Raw genomic sequence first — 23,899 nt, 5'->3', positions numbered from 1 at the left:
CACATATACCCCTGGCTACATATACTAGGCACATATAACCCTGGCTACATATACTGGGCACATATACCCTGCCTACATATACTGTTCACATATACCCCTTGCTACATATACTGGGCACATATAACCCTGGCTACATATACTGGGACATATACCTGTGGCTACATATACTGGACACATATACCCTGCCTACATATACTGGGGACATATAACCCTGGCTACATATACTGGGCACATATACCCCCTGGCTACCTATTGTGGGCACATATACCTCTGGCTACATATACCTGTGGCTACATATACTGGGCACATATACCCCTGGCTACATATACTGGGGACATATACCTCTGGCTACATATACTGGGCACATATACCCCTGCCTACATATACAGAGGACGCTGGCTGTTTGCCATTATGTTCATTTACTGGTGAAAAGCTGTCTCTTATTATGTGCATTTACTGGTGAAAAGCTGTCTCTTATTACGTGCATTTATTGGTGAAAAACTGTCTCTCATTACGTGCATTTACTGGTGAAAGGCTGTCTCTAATGTGCATTTACTGGTGAAACGCTGTCTCTTATTATGTGCATTTACTTGCCATGCCCACTGTCGTCGCCGCGGCGTGCTTTACGCGCCGCAAATTTCCTTGAACATGTTGCCCCCTACCCATTTGACTGCCCCCTCATATGTGTCAGTCTAGAACCGGCCCTGTACCCCTGCCTACATATACTGGGCACATATACCGCTGGCTACCTGTTCTGGGGACATCTATACCCCTGGCCACTTATTCTGGGGACACCTATAGACCTGGGGCTACCTATTTTTGGTGAACCACAGCTGTCAGATTAAATGTATTTTGGGGAACTGCTGCCAGATTATGTGTATGTTGGGGGAATCGCTGCTGCCAGATTACATCTATTTTTTGGGAACCACTGCCATATTGTCTGTATTTTGGAAGAACCTCTGCCAGATTATGTGGATTTTTGGTGAAATGCTGTAAGATTACATGTATTTTGAGGGAAGGGGGGAAAACACTATGGCAGAGCTCAAACTTCCTTGGCAGACCTTTTACAGCAATCCTAAAATCATCTATATTTGGCCCCACCCATGACCACACCCACATTCTGTTGCGTGGCCATGCCCATTTTTCGGCGCGGCGCAGGAGATTTTGTCAGTAAAAAAATCTTTTGTCAGTAAATTTTTAGGTATTTGTCAGTAAAAAATAACGTGAAAGGTTGGCAACACTGACTGGGTGTATCCTAAACTCTAATTATCCAGGTTCCTCTCTTTCCCCTCCCCATTGATTTATGGTATGAAAAGGTGAATCTAGATACTTATTACTCATTCATGTGACTTTCTCTGAAAAGAGGTTACAGAAGAAAGTATCTGGCAGAAGGAGAGAGGACAGTTGTGCTTCAAAATTTCAGAATATAATGAAAACAATTCCTCGTACTTTTAGGATATTTCAAAAACTCAAAACTGCTCTATTTCTGTGTTGATGGACTTTTAATGAACTTTATTTGTGCCTTATAATGTATATGTGTTTTTAGGGTCAGATGAGATAAGACGCAATAGCAACTCATAGTGTTGTCTGTGTTATTTCAGTTACAAGTCTGTGTGGCCGCTCAGCTTGCTCGCCCTGAAGGTCACAGCGCACTCGCTGGCTTTCAAAAGAACACTACCTTCCGATAAGACCAATGAGCACCAGAGGAGGCCTGCTGAATTCCAGAATAACCATTGCCAGAGCTCTTTGCTGGATCCCCTGTTTCGTAAGCATGTAAAACCAAAGAAACAACATGAAATCCGTCAGCTTGGGAAAGTAAGAATATTAAATGTGAAGCTTAGATTATGGAGATTTCCAATCTTTTCCATTTAGATTTTGGAGATTTCTAGATGTGATGCAAAGCAAGATAACAGAGAGCAACCAATCAGAGGTCTGCCTGATTGCTAGGGTTTACTGTTCCTAACAAATTGTTGAATGAGCATTATTTTTTGCTCAGTTTATAAGATTAAATTGAGCTGGTGAAAACTTGTTATGAATAACAAATGAAATTGCATGCACTCAAATCAATGTGCAAAATGCAAAGACGAAGCTCATGACGAAGTGGCCACGTGGACCACGCCATGCGTGGAGCGTCCCTGCGCCTCCCTCCACCTGGATGTATAGCTGCCTCATTCCTTTTTATTGCAGAGACTCTGAACCGGTGTAGTATACTTGCCATGTCAATTTTTCTATGTTAGCTTGTCACATCATATGTTTGTGCACTAATATAATTGACTGGCTTGTTATGAGCATATATTCCCTGTAACCCCTTATACTATGCTCTGGTCTCACAGCCTTTTCATTGAGCACTGGCACTTTTATAATTACCAGGCACTTGTCATTTTCACACTAGACCCGGGTCTCCAATTTACACTTGGTGCTCATTACCTGAACCCCAGGTGTATCGGCAGCGCAGGTTACTATTCACAATTTGAGTTGAGGCGCTTTGTTACTGTTGACATTATCATGTGTTCAATAGGTTCTTTCTGATGGTTTTTAATTGATTTTATGTGTTTTCTGCAGTTCAATAAAGTCTGCTATTTTGTACATTCAACATGGTGGTGCAGTATTTGTGTATATGTACAGGTTGCTTTCTGTGTTTGCCTGTGCTATGACTTGATTATCCTGTACTTTGCACACCATTTACACCACGGAGTGCAGATGCCTTTACAGATGTATGTAACGCTGAAGCTGTTGTATTGCTTCCTAGCTGTGTCCCGGGATGCTTATTGAGTCAGCTGCTGCTCCAGGAGGAGCGGTGGCCAAAGAGTGGGTACTTGAAAATTGTATCCTAACGCTGGATGGACTTTTGTCAACGCTGTAGGAGTGGGGAGAGCTACATAGTGGCTTACTTTGCATTGGTTCCCTGACTTAGCTGCCTTACAGCTGTGCATAATGACTTTGCACTTTGTATACATTGTCATGCATGTTCAAAGTTTGTTTTCTAAATTAATTGAAAATCTTTTGAAGTAAATTTAAATGTATATAGACAATTCACGGTGCTTCTAGCAGAGTGTCCCTTGGACAAATGAAACAAAGCTGGGACTTTTTGGCAAGTCACATGCTCTATGGCCTCAAATGATGCTTTCCAAGAAAAGCGAGTCTGTACAGTGGATAATGAGATCTCACAAATATCCAGATATAGAGCGATATGTACTGCCCAGAGTAAGAATGTCTAAGGTGTGGGCCTTTTTTGCATACGTGTATCAGCGCCAAGGAAACAAAGTGGCCGCTGCTGAGAGAAGAACGATGTCCAGAGTTCACAAACAGATAAATTATATATGCTCAGCGCAGAGTCCAAAAACAAAAGACGAGTCTTCAACAAAGGATAAAAGCAGGCAAATCTCCACCACAATAAATATTGGGTTCACGGCACAGCTCTGCAATCATGGATACCCAAAAAAGGAAAGAGGCTTACCAGCTGGTGACAACCCACATTATAAGGTTGTATCAACGCTTTGGTAGGACATCAGGAAGCAACAGTCTCTCCAGGATCCACCAATTCAGCAATGATTCCTCTCACGAATGGATATCAGTAAACATCATAAAAAACAAACAAACGGCAACTCTAAGTGTAAACCGTTTAATACAGAGTTTTCATAGTAAAAACAGCTTAAAAATAGCATAAAAATAGCATAAAAACAAAACTTACATACGGGGCCCATGCAATGGGAACCACGAGAAAGTTGCACGCGTGTATGGGTCAGCGGTAAAGGACAGTATGAAGGTGCCGCCTGTCTCCTTCCCGACCGGTTTCGCAAACTAGCGTCATCAGGGGATTAAGGATACAAGCGGCTGGCACCAAATATATAAACTTTTACACTAAAGAAAGGGGTGGGGCTATGAACACCAACAGTCAAGACCCCTCCAATAGAGTATAGATCAGACTCTACTAGGAGAGTGACTGTAACCCAGATCAATACACATTGAAAACAATGGGATATAAGATTAGAAGCTTGAAGTCTCCAGTGGCTAGACAGCACAGTGGTCAAGGGCCCTGTCTCTGACACAGGAATCCCAGGATCAAGTCCCGGCAGCCAACCCTGTTTTTTTTTTCCTTTTTTTTTTTTTACTATACATACTGGCATATATAGGGAACTTACAAAGAGGAAAAACATAGGGAACTCTTTGTAAGTTCCCTATGCCGGCCATTTATTCACTATTCAGTTCTGTATTCTCGGACCTTGGCTTTCACTTAATATCTATCTGGCTCTGTCTAGGTAATTTTTCACTTATTCACCTTCTATAATGTGCACTTTCTGGTTTTATATATGCCAGTATGTATTGCATACTATAGTAAAAAAAAAAAGGAAAAAAAAAAAAAAAAAAAACATGGTTGGCTGCCGGGACTTGATCCTGGGATTCCTGTGTCAGAGACAGGGCCCTTGACCACTGTGCTGTCTAGCCACTGGAGACTTCAAGCTTCTAATCTTATATCCCATTGTTTTCAATGTGTGTGGGCAGCACGGTGGCGTAGTGGTAAGCTCTCTCGCCTTGCAGCACTGAGTCCCTGGTTCGAATCCCAGCCAGGGCATTATCTGCAAAGAGTTTGTATGTTCTCTCCGTGTCTGCGTGGGTTTCCTCCGGGCACTCTGGTTTCCTCCCACATTCCAAAAAACATACAGATAAGCTAATTGGCTCCCTCTAAAAATTGGCCCTAGACTACAGTACTTACACTACATAATATAGACATGTGGCAATGGTAGGGATAAGATTGTGAGCTCCTTTGAGGGACAGTTAGTGACAAGAAATATATATATATATATATATATATATATATATATATATATATATATATATATATATATATATATATATATATATATATATATATATATATATATATATATATACACACTGTACAGCGCTGCGTAATATGTCGGCGCTATATAAATACTAAATAATAATAATAATGTGTATTGATCTGGGTTATAGTCACTCTCCTAGTAGAGTCTGATCTATACTCTATTGGAGGGGTCTTGACTGTTGGTGTTCATAGCCCCACCCCTTTCTTTATTGTAAAAGTTTATATATTTGGTGCCAGCCGCTTGTATCCTTAATCCCCTGATGACGCTAGTTTGCGAAACCGGTCGGGAAGGAGACAGGCGGCACCTTCATACTGTCCTTTACCGCTGACCCATACACGCGTGCAACTTTCTCGGGGTTCCCATTGCATGGGCCCCGTATGTAAGTTTTGTTTTTATGCTATTTTTATGCTATTTTTAAGCTGTTTTTACTATTCTGTATAAAATAAACGGAGTATAGCTGTGCTAAAAAATGGTCTAAATTTCAATCTTCTATCGGTCACTCAAGAGCCTTATTGGAATGACCTTAGCAAAATTAGGTAAGCTTAGTAAACTCAAACTGGGTGCAGTGTTGCCAACCGCCCGTAAATTTACGGGCAGCCCGTAAATTTTGATACAAAATGAGCTGCCCGTGAATTCCGTACGGGCCTGTCGGCAAAAACGAAATTAGCTGGCAGCAGGGGGACCAGAGGATGAGTGAGTGGCTACAAGGGCACAGGACTGCTGCAGGGGGCTGGTAGAAGCCCCAGGTGAGTAAAACTCATTTTTTTTTCTGGCTTAAGGTTCACTTTAAGTCTTGTTGAGATTATTCAAGTAATATGTCATTTTGTTAAATTAAAAAAATGATGTCCTTATATGACTGTTCATTTGATTGCATTTGATATGTCTATTGTATGTTCTAACTGCTCGGACATCAATACAAATTTCTAATTTAAAAAAATCCTGTCAAAGTCCTGTCCAGTCTGGAGTAGTCACCCCTCACACCTGATACAGCTGCGGCAATGTCTTAGGAAGAGTAGACCAAACTACCTCCGAGGTGCAGAGATCTTATTGTCAATTAAAGGATCAAACTACAGCGCTGGGTCCCCTGTTCAAATCCCAGCGAGGACACTATATACATGGAGTTTGTATGTTCTCTCCATGTCTGTGTGCATTTCCATCAAGCACTCCGGTTTCCTCCCACATTCCAAAAAAATACAGATAAGCTAATTGTATTCCGTCTAAATCAGTCCTAGACTACGATAAATACATGGCTATACATACACATGGCTATGGTAGGAATTAGATTGTGTGCTCCTCTGAGGGACAGATAAGTGACAAGACAATATACTCTGTACAGTGACACGGAAGATGTTAGCACTATATAAATAATAATAATTGCCATTAATTAAAGGTATGTTTATGCCAGTTTCTTTTGTTTTAAACATTCTGTTAATTCAAAATTCTAAAGCAAAGAACACATGATGGGCGCCAATTAATTTTACCAGTTTCAATCTATTTCAGAGACCATTGCGGGTTCTTTTTATATAGATGGGCACCAACAAATATTGTGGTTGTGTGTGTTTGTTTGCATATAAAACTTTTTTTAGTTAGTCGTTAAAAAGTATTATTCATACAGTATGTTGTTGTCCACCATACACATTAAACACTTCTGACCGAAGCAGATCACTTCGGCACTGGGACGTGGCCGCGTAGCACCTGATATCGCTATGCGTACCTGTAATATAGTTATATCTTTTTATTTTGCAGTTGGTGAAGAAATTGAGCGATGCCACAAAATGTGACCAGGTTGTGGACGTCGGCTCTGGTCAGGTATGTACAGCAAATTCCATTAGATAAACTGTGCTTACAATAACATCATACAGATGTCTAGGACTTATAACATTGAGTCATTAGGGCATTGGGTTGGCAGTAGTTACCACTGTGGCTGTCCCGGGCTACCTTTTACTCTTTGCTTTGTCAGCTGGTAGCCAGGAGGTACTGACAGGGAACTAAAATAGTTGCATCTGTGTATCAGTTGAACAGTCCTGTATGGGTGAAATGCTCGCTGCAGAGGAAAATAGGATGCAGATATGAAAATCTGGTGCTGGTCCACACATAAAACAGTGGATGTCTTTTACAAAAGTTACACTTTAGAAGCATTTTTCACGTTCCGTGATACAACCGATAGCGACCTACATTGGACAAAGCGAAACAAAAAATTGCTTTCCTAAAACAGAAAGAATTTGCGATAATTCAGGTTGGAGTGAGCTCGAGATGTCTCCCAGAGCACCACTGCTGAATATATGCAAATTAACTATTGTACCCTTAGAAGCTAAACACACCTCCAGAACCGCTGGAATGCAATGATGTGTCAGCTTGTTAAATTGTACAGAGCCATAATAATCCAACATGCATACAGACTGTTTCGGATTGTTTGATCCTCCTCAGTGCATGGCATGGATTAATTTGGCTCTATGGAGTAGGGCTTGTAAACCGAGAGGTACAGACTAACCAGCAAGCTCATGGTGACCCAGAACTCATTGGAGTGTGTAAGGGACTACAATGGTCCTAAAAGCCCCCTTACTAAGATGTTAAGAAAAACAAAAAATTGCTTTCCTAAAACAGTTTTAGGAAAGCAATTTTTTGTTTTTCTTAACATCTTAGTAAGGGGGCTTTTAGGACCATTGTATTGTAGTCCCTTACACACTCCAATGAGTTCTGGGTCACCATGAGCTTGCTGGTTAGTCTGTACCCATTGGACAAAGCGTTAAGGGATATTCCACTTTTGTTATAAAAAAATTATAAGAATATAGATTCTCAATATGGGTGATTACATGAGACCGCAACTCCGGTTTGCTAACCTTTAGAGACCTTTCACACTGGCACGGTGCGTAGCTGCAAATTGCAGCACTGCTACCGCAGCCTAGTGATAGCCTATGGGGAAGTTCATACTTCCACATTGCGGTACGCTGCGCCGGAAGTGCCCGATTTAATGCTAGTGTACACCTACGGTACCATGTGGCGATCTGCGTCGGACCGGAAGCTAGTACCATGTTAGTCTATGACGATACAGGCTTCTTTAAAGAAGTTGGCGGTGTGCATGCGGGGAAGCGTATTTTTACAATACGCTTCCATGCACTTCTGCATACCGGAAGCAGGAAGTGATCGCAAGCGTGCGTCACTTCCTGCTTGGCCAAATGCCAGACAGGGAACACTGTGTACTAACACGGTGGTGTTCCCTGAAGGCCTGTTTTTGGTGTATGTGATGCACCGCATAGCTAATGCCACTTTACAGTGTGAAACTAGCCTTAATTTGACCTCGGAGAAGACTGCAATTTTTTTCCCCCACATAGTTGCAGATAAATCTGGATGGCATGCTGCAGATTTCTGCAGCCGAATCATGGCACTGCTTAGCGATTTGGGCTGTATCGTCACACCCCAGTGGAGCTGCGGCACTGTAAGTATGTGCACACTGCTCTGCATAAAGGGGGGAGGGAGAGGGATTGGCCCCCTTATACCCCGGGCCATTGAGGGAGCTATTGATATACCGATGCTTATAATTCAGGAGCACAGTGACATCAAGGTTGCTAAATATTTGTCCAGCAGTTCCTCTTAAGCTTCATACACATGGGCTACAGTTGTTGCTGTTGCTAGCACACAGGAGACGTGTGCGCAACAGCTCGGCGACAGCTCCGCCTGAGCGACAGCTGTCTACACGTCTCTGCCCAACAGGTAGAGACGTGGCGGAAGCTGTCGCCGAAAGTTTCGTTCCTCCACTGGAAGCTCCCTTCTGGCTGTGGGTAGCTGTCGCTAGTCCGCACATACACACGCAGTACGCGTGGTGGACTAGCTATAGTTGCGGAGACAGAAGTTGCCGGCCTTTGAACTTTTCAATCGCACGGCAACTGCTGTCTCCGGCGACAGTTCGGGGTTCGTGCCTCATACACACGGGGCAACTGTCGCCCAGACAGGCGCGTGCCACGTGTTTGTGGCGACAGTTGTGCCCAGTGTGTATGAGCCTTTACAGGGACAGATGGATAAAAGGCACGGTTTTCTGGTTGTAATTGGTTATCATATGCTATGTGCACTGTGCTTATTTCTTAGGGGCATCTATCCAGGGTCTTATCCTTTGGACTTGGCTTGAATGTCACAGCTGTGGAGGCGGACAGTCGCTTTGTCACTATGGCATCCAAATTTGACCAAGACTTTCTATACATGTTAAAGAAAGAGATGATTCAGCCTAAAAAGGTAACTGGGAAAGCATCCACAAGAATAGTTTGGGTTCACGTGAATTTGTATGTTACATTTTCAGCTGGCAGCCAGGAAAGCTCAAATATATATTACTTTGCACAATACTGGGCAACACGGCAGTTTTATTCTGTGTATTAACAATGTTTTGAGCTTTTAGTTAAAGGGGCACTAAAAACTCTAGAATTGAAATGTAGAATACATGTGAACACATAAATACCTAGGTGTATATCTAATCCCGTTGTGCCGTAACTTTTATGAGGCTAATATTCCTCCTATGTTTCGTCCCCTTAACATGCTTAAAGAGGAACTCCAGTGAAAATAATGTAGTAAAAAAGTGCTTCATTTTTACAATAATTATGTAGAAATGATTTAGTCAGTGTTTGCCCATTGTAAAATATTTGAAATCCCTGACTTATATTCTGACATTTATCACATGGTGACATTTTTACTGCTGGCAAGTAATGTAGCTGCTGCTTGCTGTTTTGGCAGTTGGAAGCAACTGTAAACAGCTATTTCCCACAATGCAACAGAGTTCACAGACAGGAAACTGCAAAGAGTACATACTCAGAATTTCTTTGTGGAAGGGGTTTCACCACAATATCAGCCATACAGCTCCCCTGATGGTCTGTGTGTAAAAAAGAACAGATTTCTCATGTAAAGGGGGGTATCAGCTACTGATTGGGATAAAGTTCAATTCTTGGTCGGAGTTTCTCTTTAAGAGCTGGATGCAATACAAGGTCTCATGGCTGGGTGCTGTTTGGCCTGCTAAATGATTCTGCTTCCCAAGTTGATTCCCAAGTTTATTTCGAATGTTACCTTTTATGGTTCCAAAACAAACTCTGGACCCTATGCAAGCTCAATTGAACTGCTTTATTTGGTGTAATAAACTGGTGAGGGTTAGGTCTCGCTTCCTATTTAAACATCCCTACAGTGTGGTATTGGTCTTCCCAGTGTGTGGCACTATTACCTTGAGAGGCTAAGCTGGGCCACTGGACTGTGCTATATATGATTCCCCTCCCCCGTGGTGGAGATGTGAAGCTAGATCTATTCTCCTTTTCCAGTTATCCTCCTTTATTACATTGGTGACTGGTCATGGCATACCCAGCTTATTTAAACTGAACAAGATTGTGGCTGTATATAAAGGAGAGAACTGAGAGCCAAAATATAGTGTAGTAGGTACTCATAATTGGCTAATATGAAGAGAGAGTACAATGTTATACTCACAAACCAGGGTTACCTCCAGGCAACTACTGTAATAGGCAGGTGATGAGATTAACCTGTCCTCACTCAGGAATAGGAAGTGGCTCTCTGTAGACAGGAAAAAAGGGGTATCCCTCTCCACCAGGGGTGGATATTATATAAAGCGTAATGAAGACGCTAAAAGAATAAAATAAATTGTTAAAAGGTTTAAAAATGCTTAGGAGGCAGTGGTGGACTTACCTCCTGCAAGCAGACACAACAAGCTGTGTATTCAAAAACAAAGCAGATTTATTGGTACACTCCAGGGGATATTCGCAATGCGTTTCGCAGGTGTCAACCCACTTCCTCAGGCAAAAGTTAGTAAGAGTACACAACAGCAGTCTGTCCGGGTAAAACCTGGTGCCTCAATGAGGACATTCATTGTGTCAATGAATAAAGCCTGCATCGGTTTAATATGATATGGGGGGGCTGGAATACGAAGTATATTATATATATATATATAATATATTATTAATTTATGGAGACCTGGTTTTGTCTCCTATGCTGCACTGATATTGACAGCTTTTCCTTTACTGTTATATGCATACTTGTCTTTACTGTGGTGTTACTTGGTTAAGTTATTGTATATGAATGCCTATTTAACACTAAACTTTTCTCAATAAACTTTGTTTAATAAAAAGAGTACACATATATATATGTATAAGATGTACTTTTCTCCCAGAGTAAAATGCACTGTAAATAACTTTATTTTTAGGTAGATGTCACTTACATTAAGTGTTTTAAATCTGATGGTTCTGACCCCTTACTGACAGGTTTTGGACAAGTCCATCTCATCATAAGGGTGTCATGGTTTTCTTTATTTTTAAAACCACTTACTGAACCGTCTGACTTCTTTGTACAGATCTATGCCAAGGAGTGCTTTGAAATTAATTTAAAGTGAATCTGAAAGTATTCTGAAAAAGAACAGATGCTCACCAAAGATAAGGAGGAGGAAAGCTCTCGGCCCTATACCTTCCCGTTCCTCTCCTGGTCCCCTCATTCCAACGCAGGCTTTTCTGCACAAATCTCCTGCTACGGGAGGCTTCAGAAGTCTTCGGGAGCCCGAGTGCTTCCGAAGACGGGCGGCTCTGTACTGAGCATGTGCGAGTGCATAAGAGAGCGAGCGTGAAAGAGTGGAACGGGAACTATGGGACCCAGAGCATTTAAAAAGAAGAGACAAACCTGGGCACCAGTAGTTCCAAGCATGTGATTTTATCCAGGCATCAAAGGCTTTACATCAGTGGTACACAAGGTGGATGACATGATATCAGATATGCAGTGGCGTTTCAGCACACCCACAGAGACAAGTAAACCCGACAATTATTTTGCGCTATACACTCATCCTCATGGACTTGACTCCATGGCGGGGAGAAAGCTATAGGACCCAGAGCATTCCCACTCCTTAGGTGAATATCCATTTTCTTTTTTTCAGCATAGCTTCAGACTTCCTTTAAAACATACAGTATACAATTTGTATTTCCTTATCTGCTGTGTTTTGATGCTGTTGTAAGTCCGAATATCCTGCTAGTGTAAGAGTAGTTTTAAAAATTAAATCAAAAAGCTGTTCTTCAGCTTTTCAAGGTTTAGCTGTCACCATTTGGGGGAAACTGTATGTGGCTCTTTTCATACAGCTTTGCACTACAGTATCTCTCTTTCTGAAGACTAGTCCACAAGAAGGGCAAGTAATGCTCAGCACAGGAATAGTACACATTTTTATTTATTTTTATCATTTTACTTCACTTGTACATTTAGATTTGTATTTCTGTATAAATGTTTTCAAATGCCATTTTTATGTATCATGTATATATCATGTTTACCATTGTTATATATCATGTTTTATTTTTAGAATATAAGTTTTGAATTGACAAGAATCCCATCTGCAAAATGCCCACAGCATGTCTTGGCATGCATAGACCCTCAGGCATCATGGAAAGATTTTGTGAGCCAGCTCAATAACAATATAATGAATACCACGTTGCAAACTGTGGGAGAAAACAAAATGGCTGACGGCACAAGGCTGACATTTCAAGACCCAAACACATCAAGTATTGTATCTACCTGTAAAGATCTTAAGTCAGAAGAAGTAATGTGCTCAGAGATGGCTTATAATAACGATGCAATTAAAACAGCAAAATGTTCAAGTCATAATTTGACTTCATCCAAACTGGACCAGAAGTTTGTGCTAACTGGACTTCATGCCTGTGGTGACCTTAGCGTGGCCATGTTGCGTCATTTTGCTCAATGTCCAAACGTGTGTGGCATAACATCTGTGGCTTGCTGCTACATGAAACTGACCACACTTGAAGTGCCACAGCCCCCTGGTGTCCTTTCTGTGGCTAGTAACTTGCATACTCAAGAATTTGGATATCCATTGAGCTCCTGGGTGTCATGCCTACCTGGGCACAAACTGTCCTATAAATCTAGGGAGGTAGCCTGCCATGCTATAGAGGACTACATAGACCGACTTAAAGGGGAAAGTGACATCTTAAGAATTCATTGTTACAGGGCTGTGTTGGAAACTGTTATCAGACATATAGATCCTACAATGAAACGCCCGGGTGTTCAGACTATCAAGAAGGCACATATGCTTCCGTTTAAGGAGTAAGTAAATAAAGATAAATCACTAGTGCTTTATTAGTCACACACTATGGTCAAGGCTGTAAAAAGCCCAGGAGTTAAAGCGGACCTGAACTCAGAACTTCCTCTCTGCTCTAAAAGATACGCAACAACATAATAATCTTTAAAGAAAAACATTTGTTACAGCTGATACACTGCAGATAGATGACAGGATTTGTGTCTACTTCCTGCCTTATGGAAGCAGATGTATTTTTAACATCCTGTGTTTACCAATTAGCTTTCTGCCTGGCAGGCAGCTGAGGGATCAAATTACAACGTGTGCCTTGTCACAGATGAGGGGGAATTAGACAGGCTAAACTCTCTAAATACACTGTACATTTCTATATGGTTTCCATTCTTTCCTGTGCAAGAGTTTAAGCAAAGTACATACTTTAGATTTTCAATAGTCTGAAAAGCAATTTTCTAGACCATTATTGCACTGTAATATAAGACTAGTACTGGGGTTGTCTACTCAGCATATAAACAACCTTGCTTGACCAATATGAGAATTTAGGTTTATGCCCCACTCATTCCACAATCCAACTGTATTACATTTAAAGGAGTAATATAGAGGGGTAGGGGGAAAAAAAATGTTTGACCTTACTTGGAGCTTCTAAATGTCCCCCGCAGACGTCCTGTGCCAGCGCAGCCACTCACCAATGCTCCTGTCCCCACCTCCGGTTAACTTCTTGAAGTTCCAACTTTAAAGTCAGAAAACCACTGTCACCAGGAGTGTACTGCGCAGGCACAGACTGTACTGGGCCTGCCTAATACACTCTCGGTGACGTCAGCAGGAGCGAGGGCATGGCTGCACAGGCGCAGTGGTTTTCTGACTTTAAAGTCAGAAATTCCAGTAGTGAACCAGAGGCGGGGACAGGAGCATCGGTGAGTGGCTGCGCTGGCACAGGACGTCTGCGGGGGACCGTTACAAGCCCCAGGTACGTTTTTTTTACAAGCCCCAGATAGGTTTTTTTTTTACAAGCCCCAGGTAGGTTTTTTTCCCTACCCCCCCTACAGTAGTCCTTTAAACTGTCATCTAATAGTACTAGACAGCTTTATATTGTGTGCACAAGTACTAAGTACTTGGCAACTTTTGAACAGCACAATCTTCACCCACGCATGTGCATTTCACTCTTGGCCATGCACAATGCCCTTTTGGCCGTGCTCCCTGTGCCTTCATGTTTGCGAGGTGCATGCTCACAGCACTATCAGAGTTGCATCCAAGACGGGACTATGCATTAATGGGTGAAGAATATTGCAGGGAAACAAAGCCTGGCCGGGGCAAACGGATGCAGCGATCCTGCTGTGGATAGCCTACTGAAAGTATGTATAGAATCTTTTTGGGCAAAAGTTTTTAATTCGGGTGGCTTTTAAGGTGGCCACACAGGAGACAAAAAAAAAATACATTTTACAGCAATTCCATAAAAATGATCATTTCTACAGAAATGTTATGTTTTTTCTTTATTCGAGTGAGAAATCTGAATGTATTTCCCATTTTTATCGATATGAGTCGATCGGAACTGGCTAATTTTTCTGATCCATTGATTGCAGTTTTAAAATTTTTAAATGCAATATAAAAAATGTACCATGTGTGCCCACCTTAAAGTGTACCAGAGACGACACAAAAAATTCATACATACCTGGGGCTTCCTCCAGACCCCTCCAGCCTGATTGCTCCCTCTGTGCCGTCCTCTGCCTCCTCGATCTTCCGTAAGGGGTCTCGGTATCTTTGGCCAGTCGGTGCATGTGCAGTGCTGCTGCGCGCTCCCCCATCTTGCTCCTGCGGCCAGGAGAGTTATGCACAAAGAGCTCCAGATGATGGGAGCAGGGCAGGTGCGCACATACGCAGTAAGCCCCGACTACCAAAGATACCGGGAGCATTTACGGAAGATCCAGGACGTGGAGGATGCCACTGAAGGAGCGATCAGGCCAAAGGGGGCTGGAGGAAGCCCTAGGTATGTATGAATTTTTGTGCCATCCCAGGTTCACTTTAAAGAGCATCTGAGGTGATGTGACATAATGAGATAGACATGTGTTTGTACAGTGCCAGGCCCACAAATGACTATGCTGTGTTCCTTTTTTTTTTCCCCTCTGTCTGAAAGAATTAAACATCAGATATGAATTGACAGTTTCTGTCCGGGTCGGGACTGGATCGGACTAAAGTGTAAACCTCACTTATAAGTAATTGTAGACATAAAACACTTTCCTGGTAGTAAATGGCTTTTGAGAGCAGGAAAGAGATAAAAAGGGTCAATACTAGTTCATAGATTGTGTCATTGAGCAGAGACAATGAAACAGTAGATTTAAATATAAAAGAAAACTGTGTGATATCTTAAAAAAAGTCATTTTTAGGAGGAGGATCAATACAATTGTTTGTTTTTACCTCTGATGTCCTTTAACTAGTTACTGTACAGTGTACAGTATATCTACTCCATTCAGGACTTCATCTGAAGTCCCAGGGACGTAGATATTCATTTGCCGATGTTGTTCTTGTCGTCCCACGTTAGTGGGGAGATCAGTGAATGGAAACCTAGTTTCTGTTCATTGATCTAAGTCCTGTGTAAGTGATCGTCGGGATCAATGAGATGCCTGCGGTTATTATAACAAACTAAGTAACGCATACACGTGTTACTTCCTGTTCGTGTACTAAGAGTACGCGCAGGAAGAAAAAGTTCAAGGAAATCGTGTGGCCAAATAGTAAAATTACACCTACACACATTTATTTTAATAATACAATACAATAACATTTCTATAGCGCTTTTCTCCCATAGGATTCAAAGCACTTACAGTAGGCTCTCTCAGATTCAGTAATTGGTAGTAGGATGAAGTATTCACACAACAAAAGTTATATTTCTGCAAATGCCAAACTGAACAGGTAGGTTTTCAGTCTGGATTTAAATACGTCCAGGGCTGTCCTGATCTGTTGAGGTAAGGCGTTCCAAAACGTAGGGGCAGCATGACAGAAGGCTCTGGGACCAAAAACACAAATATATTATTAAAATGAACCCCTTACCCCAACTCTCCCATATTTACACAAATAATACATTTGCATATTTAAAAAACAATACATTAATAGTTACCTTAGGGACTAATATTTTTTTAATAAATATGTTGTGAGGGTATAATACTGTTATTTTTGTAAATATGGGATGTAATTAGTAATGGACACAAAACGGAAAAATACACCTTTGTTTCCAAATAAAATACTGTCGCCGTACATTGTACTAGGGAAATAATTTAAATGTTGTAATAACTGAGGCAAATGGACAAATAAAATCTGTGGGGTTTATCAACAGAACATTTTATTTTAAAACTATAATGGCCAAAAACTGAGAAATAATGATTTTTTTTTTCTTATTATTCCCATTGAAATGCATTTAGGATAAAATAATTCTCAACAAAATGTTCCACCTAAAGAAAGAAAGCCTAATTGGTGGTAAAAAATAGATATAAAATAAATATAGATATAATTTAGATATAAAATATAGAACATATAGTTGTGATAAGTAGTGATTAAGTTATTAGCGATTGAAAAGGAGGAGCGCTGAAAGGTGAAAATTGCTCTGTTCCTTAAGGGGAAACAACCCTTTGTGGTTAACTAGTTAAGGCATCCTATGTCACTTGAGGTTATCTCGATAAAGATGAAGAAGGTATGTGCACCTTTGTTCTTGTGTAAATCGTGTTACATAGTTAGTTGGGTTGAAAAAAAGACATTTGTCCATCGAGCTCAACCAGAAACACTAGCCTGTACTTTTACTGACGGGTTTATTGGAAACCTTTTGTTAAAGCTAGGGGCTGTAACTGTCAGGCATAAAATAAAAAATCAAAGGTTTATTTTTATCCAGTAAACAAATAATAAGGATGCTAACCAGGCAATCCAAAAGTACAAAATCTTTCTTCTTTTTCTTCTCCATAAAAGATCATTCCCCAGTTTCCCTGGCACTTATTGGGTACATCTGCTGCACAAAGGATGTTGCAGGGCATGTTGCGTTTTCTTTTTTGTCTTCTTTACTTTCCCCTCAGACATAACTAATGTAGCCTGATTGGCTGAAAGCTCTTTGCCTCCCATTTTCCCCTCCCACGCCTCTGTTCCTCTCTAATTGGACAATATTTCTCCTGCTGCGACATTGCATTTTCTACTGTAGAGCTGGGTGGGAGTGTCTGAAGACTGGGAGGAGGTCGGGCAAAGCATACACAGACAGAGTAAGGGCCTGTTTCCACTACACGCAGATTGGATGCAGAAAAACTGACTACAATGAATGCCTATGAAAAATTCTGCATCAGAAAAATCGCGTTTAGTGGAAACAGGCCCATAGACATATATTGGAGTCAGTTTTTCTGCATCTATTCTGCATGTAGTGGAAACAGGCCCTAAGGGAGGAAATTGGGTCAGGATTGGCTTCAAGATAGACACAGTGAAAAGGGGAAATCCTAAGAAGGATTTTCTCTTTCTTTTTTTTTTTACTATAGAAAAATCACTAAAATCAAAATGTGGACAGTGCAATACATATGTTATGTAAGTAGAGCAAGTATTTATCTACTTATATATGTGTTGTTGTTTTTTTCTGAGATAGTATGGATTACAGCCCCTTTTTAAAGGTCTGACTGCAATATGACAAGTGTGAAATTGTGACAGTCAGCAATAGTCATAGCAATGAGACCAGAACACCACCAGAGAAACTTTACACCGCACTGTCACTTCATAAGTTATTTTCATTTTACGTATGGCCTGTTTTTGCTGTACTAAACAATATTATGAGAAGAATGTTTGAGACTTCTTGAGGAATATGTCAGTTTTTAATTAAATTGTATTTTTTTGAAGATATGTAATGCAGGGACTTGAACGTGTTGGACTGCGCCCAGATACCCTCTTGGATGAGGCTTCAATAAATGACATGCTGTCACAATATCAGAATGTAGTGGTGTTCTTCAGCCTAGCCTTGCTGCTTGCTCCCCTAGTGGAAACCCTTATATTGCTGGACAGAATGATCTTCCTACAAGAACAAGGTCAGTGTTATGCTATAGGCTAGCCTAGCAGACAGTCCAGAGCTTTGGTATTTTTCAGTAATGTACATTTAACACAAGAACCCCTGTAATGTCACCTCACTAAACAGCATAGTGATTACTTTAGCTGTGGCCTGTGTGCAATAACAGTAGATGTTTTAAGAGCTGAATCACCTCAATGATGACTTTTTATTCTTATGTATGTATAGAGCTGGATAATCCACAAGTCAAACCTAGCCAGATGCCTAGGGCTTGGAGAAAGACCAGGGGCCTGGTTGATGTTAGCCCCAAAAATATCTTACCAAAACAGCCAGGTGGCCATCAGGGGAAGGCCACAGTTACTATCTTGCCTTGGGCCCCAGTTCACCTTACTCCATCTCTATGTATGCATAAAGTGTTGACTTCTTCCACAGAGCTTTACACTGAGTCCAAAGTCATGTCACTTACTACTGCAGAGAAGCTCACAATCTAAACCCTAATGTCTGCATTTTTGAAGCACCAGTGCCCATTCTGTCTTCCTCAACAAAACGATGAATGCTGCCGAAATCCACAGGTTCTTTGTCAGTCGATACATTAAAAAAAGATCGGGGAAAATATTTACCTCATTAGGAAAGGCTATCGGGGCCACACCCTACCAAAGCACTTCACCAACATAACAGGCATCCCACCACATTAAGATTCTGTATTGTCGATAAACTGGAAATAAATTGGCATGGACAAAATATTATTAGGGAGACCTGTACATTAGAAACCGGTTAGTTTTTCAATCTAAATACATAAAAAGTCTAAGCATAGATCTTAATTGTTTTATTTAAAAGGTATTACTTTTACAAGTCTTTGCTTTTTTTTCTACCTACATAATTGTTTTATTTCTAATTCTTGAACATAGAAACACAGTAAAGTATTTCTCGCAAAAAAGTATGTAACGCATGTTTTGCTATACACATGTTTATTCCCTTTGTGTGTATTGGAACAAAAAAAAATAAAATAAAAAAAAAAAAAAAAAGCTAATTGGACAGAATGTCATACAAAACTCCAAAAATGGACCGGACAAAATTATTGACACCCTTACAATTAATATTTGGTTGCACACCTTTTGGAAAAAAATAACTGAAATCAGTCACTTCCTATAACCATCAATAAGCTTCTTACAACTCTCACCCAGATTTTTGGACCACTCTTCCTTTGCAAATTTCTCCAGGTCTCTCTTATTTGAAGGGCGCCTTTTCCTAACAGCAATTTTAAGATCTCTCCACAGGTTTTCAATGGGATTTAGATCTGGAATCATTGATTGCTACTTCAGAACTCTTCAGTGCTTTGTTGCCATCAATTTCTGCCATAGGTAGCAAAATAACCCCAAAACATCATTGAATCTCCACCATATTACACTGTAGGTACTTTATCAAAAAGCTCTATTTTGGTCTCATCTGTCCACAAGACGTTTTCCCAGTAGGATTTTGGCTTGCTCAAGTACATTTTGGAAAACTGTAGTCTTGCTTTTTTATGTCTGTGTCAGCAGTGGGGTCCTCCTGGGTCTCCTGCCATAGCGTTTCATTTAAATGTCGACAGTTTGCCCCGACACTGATGCTCCCTGAGCCTGCAGGACAGTTTGAATTTCTTTGGAACTAGTTTGGAGCTGCTTATCCACCATCCAGACTATACTGCGTTCCAACCTTTCATCAATTTTTCTCTTCCTTCCACGCCCAGGGAGATTAGCCTTGGGTTACTAACTCCTTAATAAAGTTGCGCACTGTGGACAAAGGAAAATTTAGATTTCTGGAGATAGACTTGTAACCTTGAGTTTGTTTAGATTTTTTCACAATTTTGGTTCTCAAGTCCTCGGGGAGATCTCTTCTCCTCTTTCTGTTGTCCATGCTTAGTGTGGCACACACAAATACACAATTCAAAAGTGAACTTTTCTCCTCTTTATCTGCCTTTCAGGTGTGAGTTTTTAAAACACAAGTAACATCACATGCTTGAAGCAATCTTATTTATCCACAATTTTAAAAGGGTGTTAATAATTTTGTCCAGCCAATTTTCGGAGTTTTGTGTGACATTCTGTCCAATTTGCTTTTTTCCTCCCTTTTTTTGTTTTCTTCCAATACACACAAAGGGAATAAATGTGTACATGTGTATAGAAAAAACGTGTTACTACAATACTTTTCTATGAGAAATACTTGATTTTCTGGAGAAATTTCTACTGTATATACATCATTTCTGCCATGACAACAGCGCTGCCAAGCGAAAACGCCCGCCCCCTGCACACGCCCTCCTCTGCTGTCACAGGAGGACGCAGATATACGGGGATTATTATTATATAGGAGATATATCTACAAAACTCATTTATGTGACTGTGTGAAGGTGATATTGGGGAATACGTTTTATGAACAAGTGTAGAAATAGAACGTTTTTGAGATCAAATGACCTGGGGATTATTCCTAATTGGATTATTTCCAGGAGAATTTTAATTGGACAATGCAATTTATTTTAAATGGCCGATCATGTGACCAGGACCGGAATCTCACTAGTTTCAATGAATTATTCATGTTCAGTAATCCGATTATGTGACTTTGATCATATGATTGGGGCTTGAGAATTCACTTTTTAGTTTTGAGTCATCCCACGGGAGGTGTAACCAACAAGATGAGGCCAGGCTTGAGATAGGATTATTCATTTTGATCATGTAACTTGATCACATGACCAGTTACTTTCACTTTGGTTGGTTGTTGCTATGCCACATATCAGAGGGCACGACCCTCTGATGGGACGGGGTAAGTTTGACAGTTAATTTAAATGGTGCTGGCTGCTGTGTCTCTGATGCCCTTTGTCGGCGCTAGATTGCAGTTGGTCAGTTTGGAGGTCAGCGGTACTTGAACTTATTCACTGAGTACATTCTACCAGTGGGGTACCCTGTAATATGGGACTCCAAATGTAAGGTAATCGGTTTGATCCTGTTTTATGGTTTTAAGGAATTTTGGAGTTTATCTACTGTACAATAAATCAGTCTGCACTCAGAAGATATTTATTTATGCATTCCAAAATACTGAATTCTGTTACCTATTGTGGAGTTGTCAGTTACTGCAGTGAAGCTGTGACAGTTAGGTTTGTGTGTTGAAAAGGTGGAGGAGCCAAAGCTAAGGCAGATTCCTGTATTTGACAGCAGCCTTGCAGAAAAATTAAGTTATGAGAAAATGAAAAGTGTTGACACACATTATATTGAGTATTTTATTCTGCTGTTATTACATCAATATGGGGTAGGTGAGTGAAACTTAGCTATAGAGGTCCTTAATCCAGTATAGCTGTTCTATATAAAAACTGCTCTTGCCTCCATCCCAGCACCTCATGTGTGGAAGCTATTTGTTCTTGTTAACCATAGCAGTCAAGTCTCATACTTCATTTTAAAACCAGCTCTGGAAATATTATTGGTGGGAGTGTGACAACATTTCACGAAACCCAATGGTCATTCTCATATATACAAAATGACTTAAATCCTGTATAAAAAAAAAAAAAAGGCAGAGAGCAAATATTATACTGATAACAGCTTGTATTAACTTACAAGGAGCAGAACATTCTGATTCAGGTTTATTTTAAACCTTTAACATTTTAAAAGGTATGATTTTAAAAATGACTGTAAACTGTTATATTAGACTTTGAGATATAAAACTTTGTTTATTTTATAGACTATTTTTTTTTATCTGGACATTCTCAGTTGTTTGCATGATTTAGAGGTCTTGTATTTTCCAGACCATGTTTGTATCTTACATACATTTCTTTTTGTCTGCAGGATTTCATTGTGATGTGATCCCTCTGTTTAAACCACAGTTCTCACCAAGAAATTTGGTTCTTGTAGCTGCAAAAGGCACCAACAATATAGATGATCTACTGCAGGAGATAGCAAGTGACTCGAGAATATAACACATCACACTGTATAAACTAAGACTATTTTATTTAATTTTTACTCTCCCACACCCTCAGATGTGCAGTTAGAATCAAGGAGCCACTAACTGCAGTATTTACAAACAGTGGAATCTATTTAGGGCTCTTTTTCACATCAGAGCTTGCGTTGGAGAACGCTCAAAGCATACGTTTTGTTGTATGCCTTTTACTGCGTTTTGATATGCGTTGCACTGCAGTGAGTGTGCGTTTTTAATCCGTTTTCAATGCGTTACTGCACATAGAAAAACGCAGGTAATTTTTTTTTCTTTAGTTGTCAACTTTCTACATTGTTCCTCTGTTGCATTCTGGGACTGATTGCCTGCGTTAACGGATTAAAAACGCGCATAGTGTGCGTTTTACATTGACTAACATTGTAACGCATAAAGCTAGCGTTGGCCAAAAAACTGCGCCTGGGTGCAGTGGCACAAAAAGGCTGCGTTATATGTGAAAGCTAAAATGAAAGTCTATGGACTTTCATTTCACCTTGGGTAACGCAAACTTTATCCTTTGCGTTGAAACGCAGAAAATCTGCCCTAATGTGAAAGAGCCCTTAGTATTATACTCACCAGATCTAGTCATTGGCCTTGGTAACCCTTTAACGGCTATGAAGAAGACATCCTGACTCCACTTGGATCTGAATTATAAGAGGGCCCTCTGTATGAAACTCTGTGAAAAACTTTTTGGGGACAGTGACCACTGGCAAAAACAAATTTACCAGTAATACTGGAATTGAGACTGAATGAAAGATGTGAGGCAACCCAGATCACACTGTATAAAATAAGACAATTGTATTGTATTGTTAGCCTCTTTATTTATTAAATATATTGACATTGGCGGTTAGTTAGAGTTTTTCTATGGAAATTAGTAGATGCTAAAGCCAAACTGAACCCCAAAGAAAAAAACAAGCAGTAGGTCAAGAACTGTCTAGTTCACTGCCCTGCCCCGCCCCCTGCTTACCCGGCTACGGATTTCTGTAGGTAGCCACATTTGTGGCTTCTTCTGTGCTGCCAGGCCTCCATCTGTTCTGTTAGATAAGACTGTCTGTGGCCCAGTTTTCTCTTTCGGAAGGTCCCAACTCCCCATACACTGTGTGTGGCCCTGCCTTCTTTATCTGCAAGTCCCAACTCCCCATAGACTAACACTAGGCAGCACGTATTGGATGTGGCAGTGAGGGGTGGAATGTATTACAGAACTGTTTAAAGTGTAGCTGTCAGGCATAAAATAAAAAAATCGATTCTTTATTTTTACCTGGTAAACAAGTAATGAGGATGCTAACCAGGCAATCCAAAAGATAAAAAATCACTCTTACTTTTCTTCTCCATAAAACATAATTCCCCAGTTTCCCTGGCTCTTACACTGGGTTGCAAAAGTATTCGGCCCCCTTGAAGTTTTCCACATTTTGTCATATTTCTGCCACAAACATGAATCATTTTTATTGGAATTCCACATGAAAGACCAACACAAAGTGGTGTACACATGAGAAGTGGACCGTAAATCATACATGATTCCAAACATTTTTTACAAATAAATAACTGCAAAGTGGTGTGTGCATAATTTTTCGGCCCCCTTTGATCTGAGTGCAGTCAGTTGCCTACAGACATTGCCTGATGAGTGCTAATGACTAAATAGAGTGCACCTGTGTGTAATCTACGGTCAGTACAAATACAGCTGCTCTGTGAGGGCCTCAGAGGTTGTCTAAGAGAATATTGGGAGCAACAACACCGTGAAGTTCAAAGAACACACAAGACAGGTCAGGGATCAAGTTATTGAGAAATTTAAAGCAGGCTTAGGCTACAAAAAGATTTCCAAAGCCTTGAACATCCCAAGGAGCACTGTTCAAGCAATCATTCAGAAATGGAAGGAATATGGCACAACTGTAAACCTACCAAGACAAGGCCATCCACCTAAACTCACAGGTCGAACAAGGAGAGCGCTGATCAGAAATGCAGTCAAGAGGCCCATGGTGACTTTGGACGAGCTGCAGAGATCTACAGCTCAGGTGGGAGACTCTGTCCATAGGACAACTA

The 23,899-nt window shown here is 40.7% G+C and overlaps 1 protein-coding gene across 3 annotated transcripts in view; it reads left to right on the top strand.

Annotated features, from left to right (window-relative positions):
- METTL25B (methyltransferase like 25B) overlaps positions 1-22,705 on the top strand; it is a 35,039-nt gene extending 12,334 nt beyond the window's left edge. For all 3 annotated transcript variants that reach the window (XM_068253558.1, XM_068253557.1, XM_068253559.1), the window contains exons 4-9: positions 1,602-1,815; positions 6,594-6,656; positions 8,931-9,074; positions 12,163-12,917; positions 17,755-17,939; positions 21,721-22,705. In XM_068253558.1, the coding sequence (XP_068109659.1) occupies positions 1,602-1,815; positions 6,594-6,656; positions 8,931-9,074; positions 12,163-12,917; positions 17,755-17,939; positions 21,721-21,851 (1,492 nt within the window). In that variant the 3' untranslated portion in view covers positions 21,852-22,705. The remainder of the gene's footprint in view (positions 1-1,601; positions 1,816-6,593; positions 6,657-8,930; positions 9,075-12,162; positions 12,918-17,754; positions 17,940-21,720) is intronic.
- The last annotated feature ends 1,194 nt before the right edge of the window (positions 22,706-23,899 follow it).

The sequence above is a fragment of the Hyperolius riggenbachi genome, chromosome 9, assembly GCF_040937935.1.
Source record: "Hyperolius riggenbachi isolate aHypRig1 chromosome 9, aHypRig1.pri, whole genome shotgun sequence".
NCBI lineage: Eukaryota > Metazoa > Chordata > Amphibia > Anura > Hyperoliidae > Hyperolius > Hyperolius riggenbachi.
This window is presented reverse-complemented; position numbering and strand designations above follow the sequence as displayed.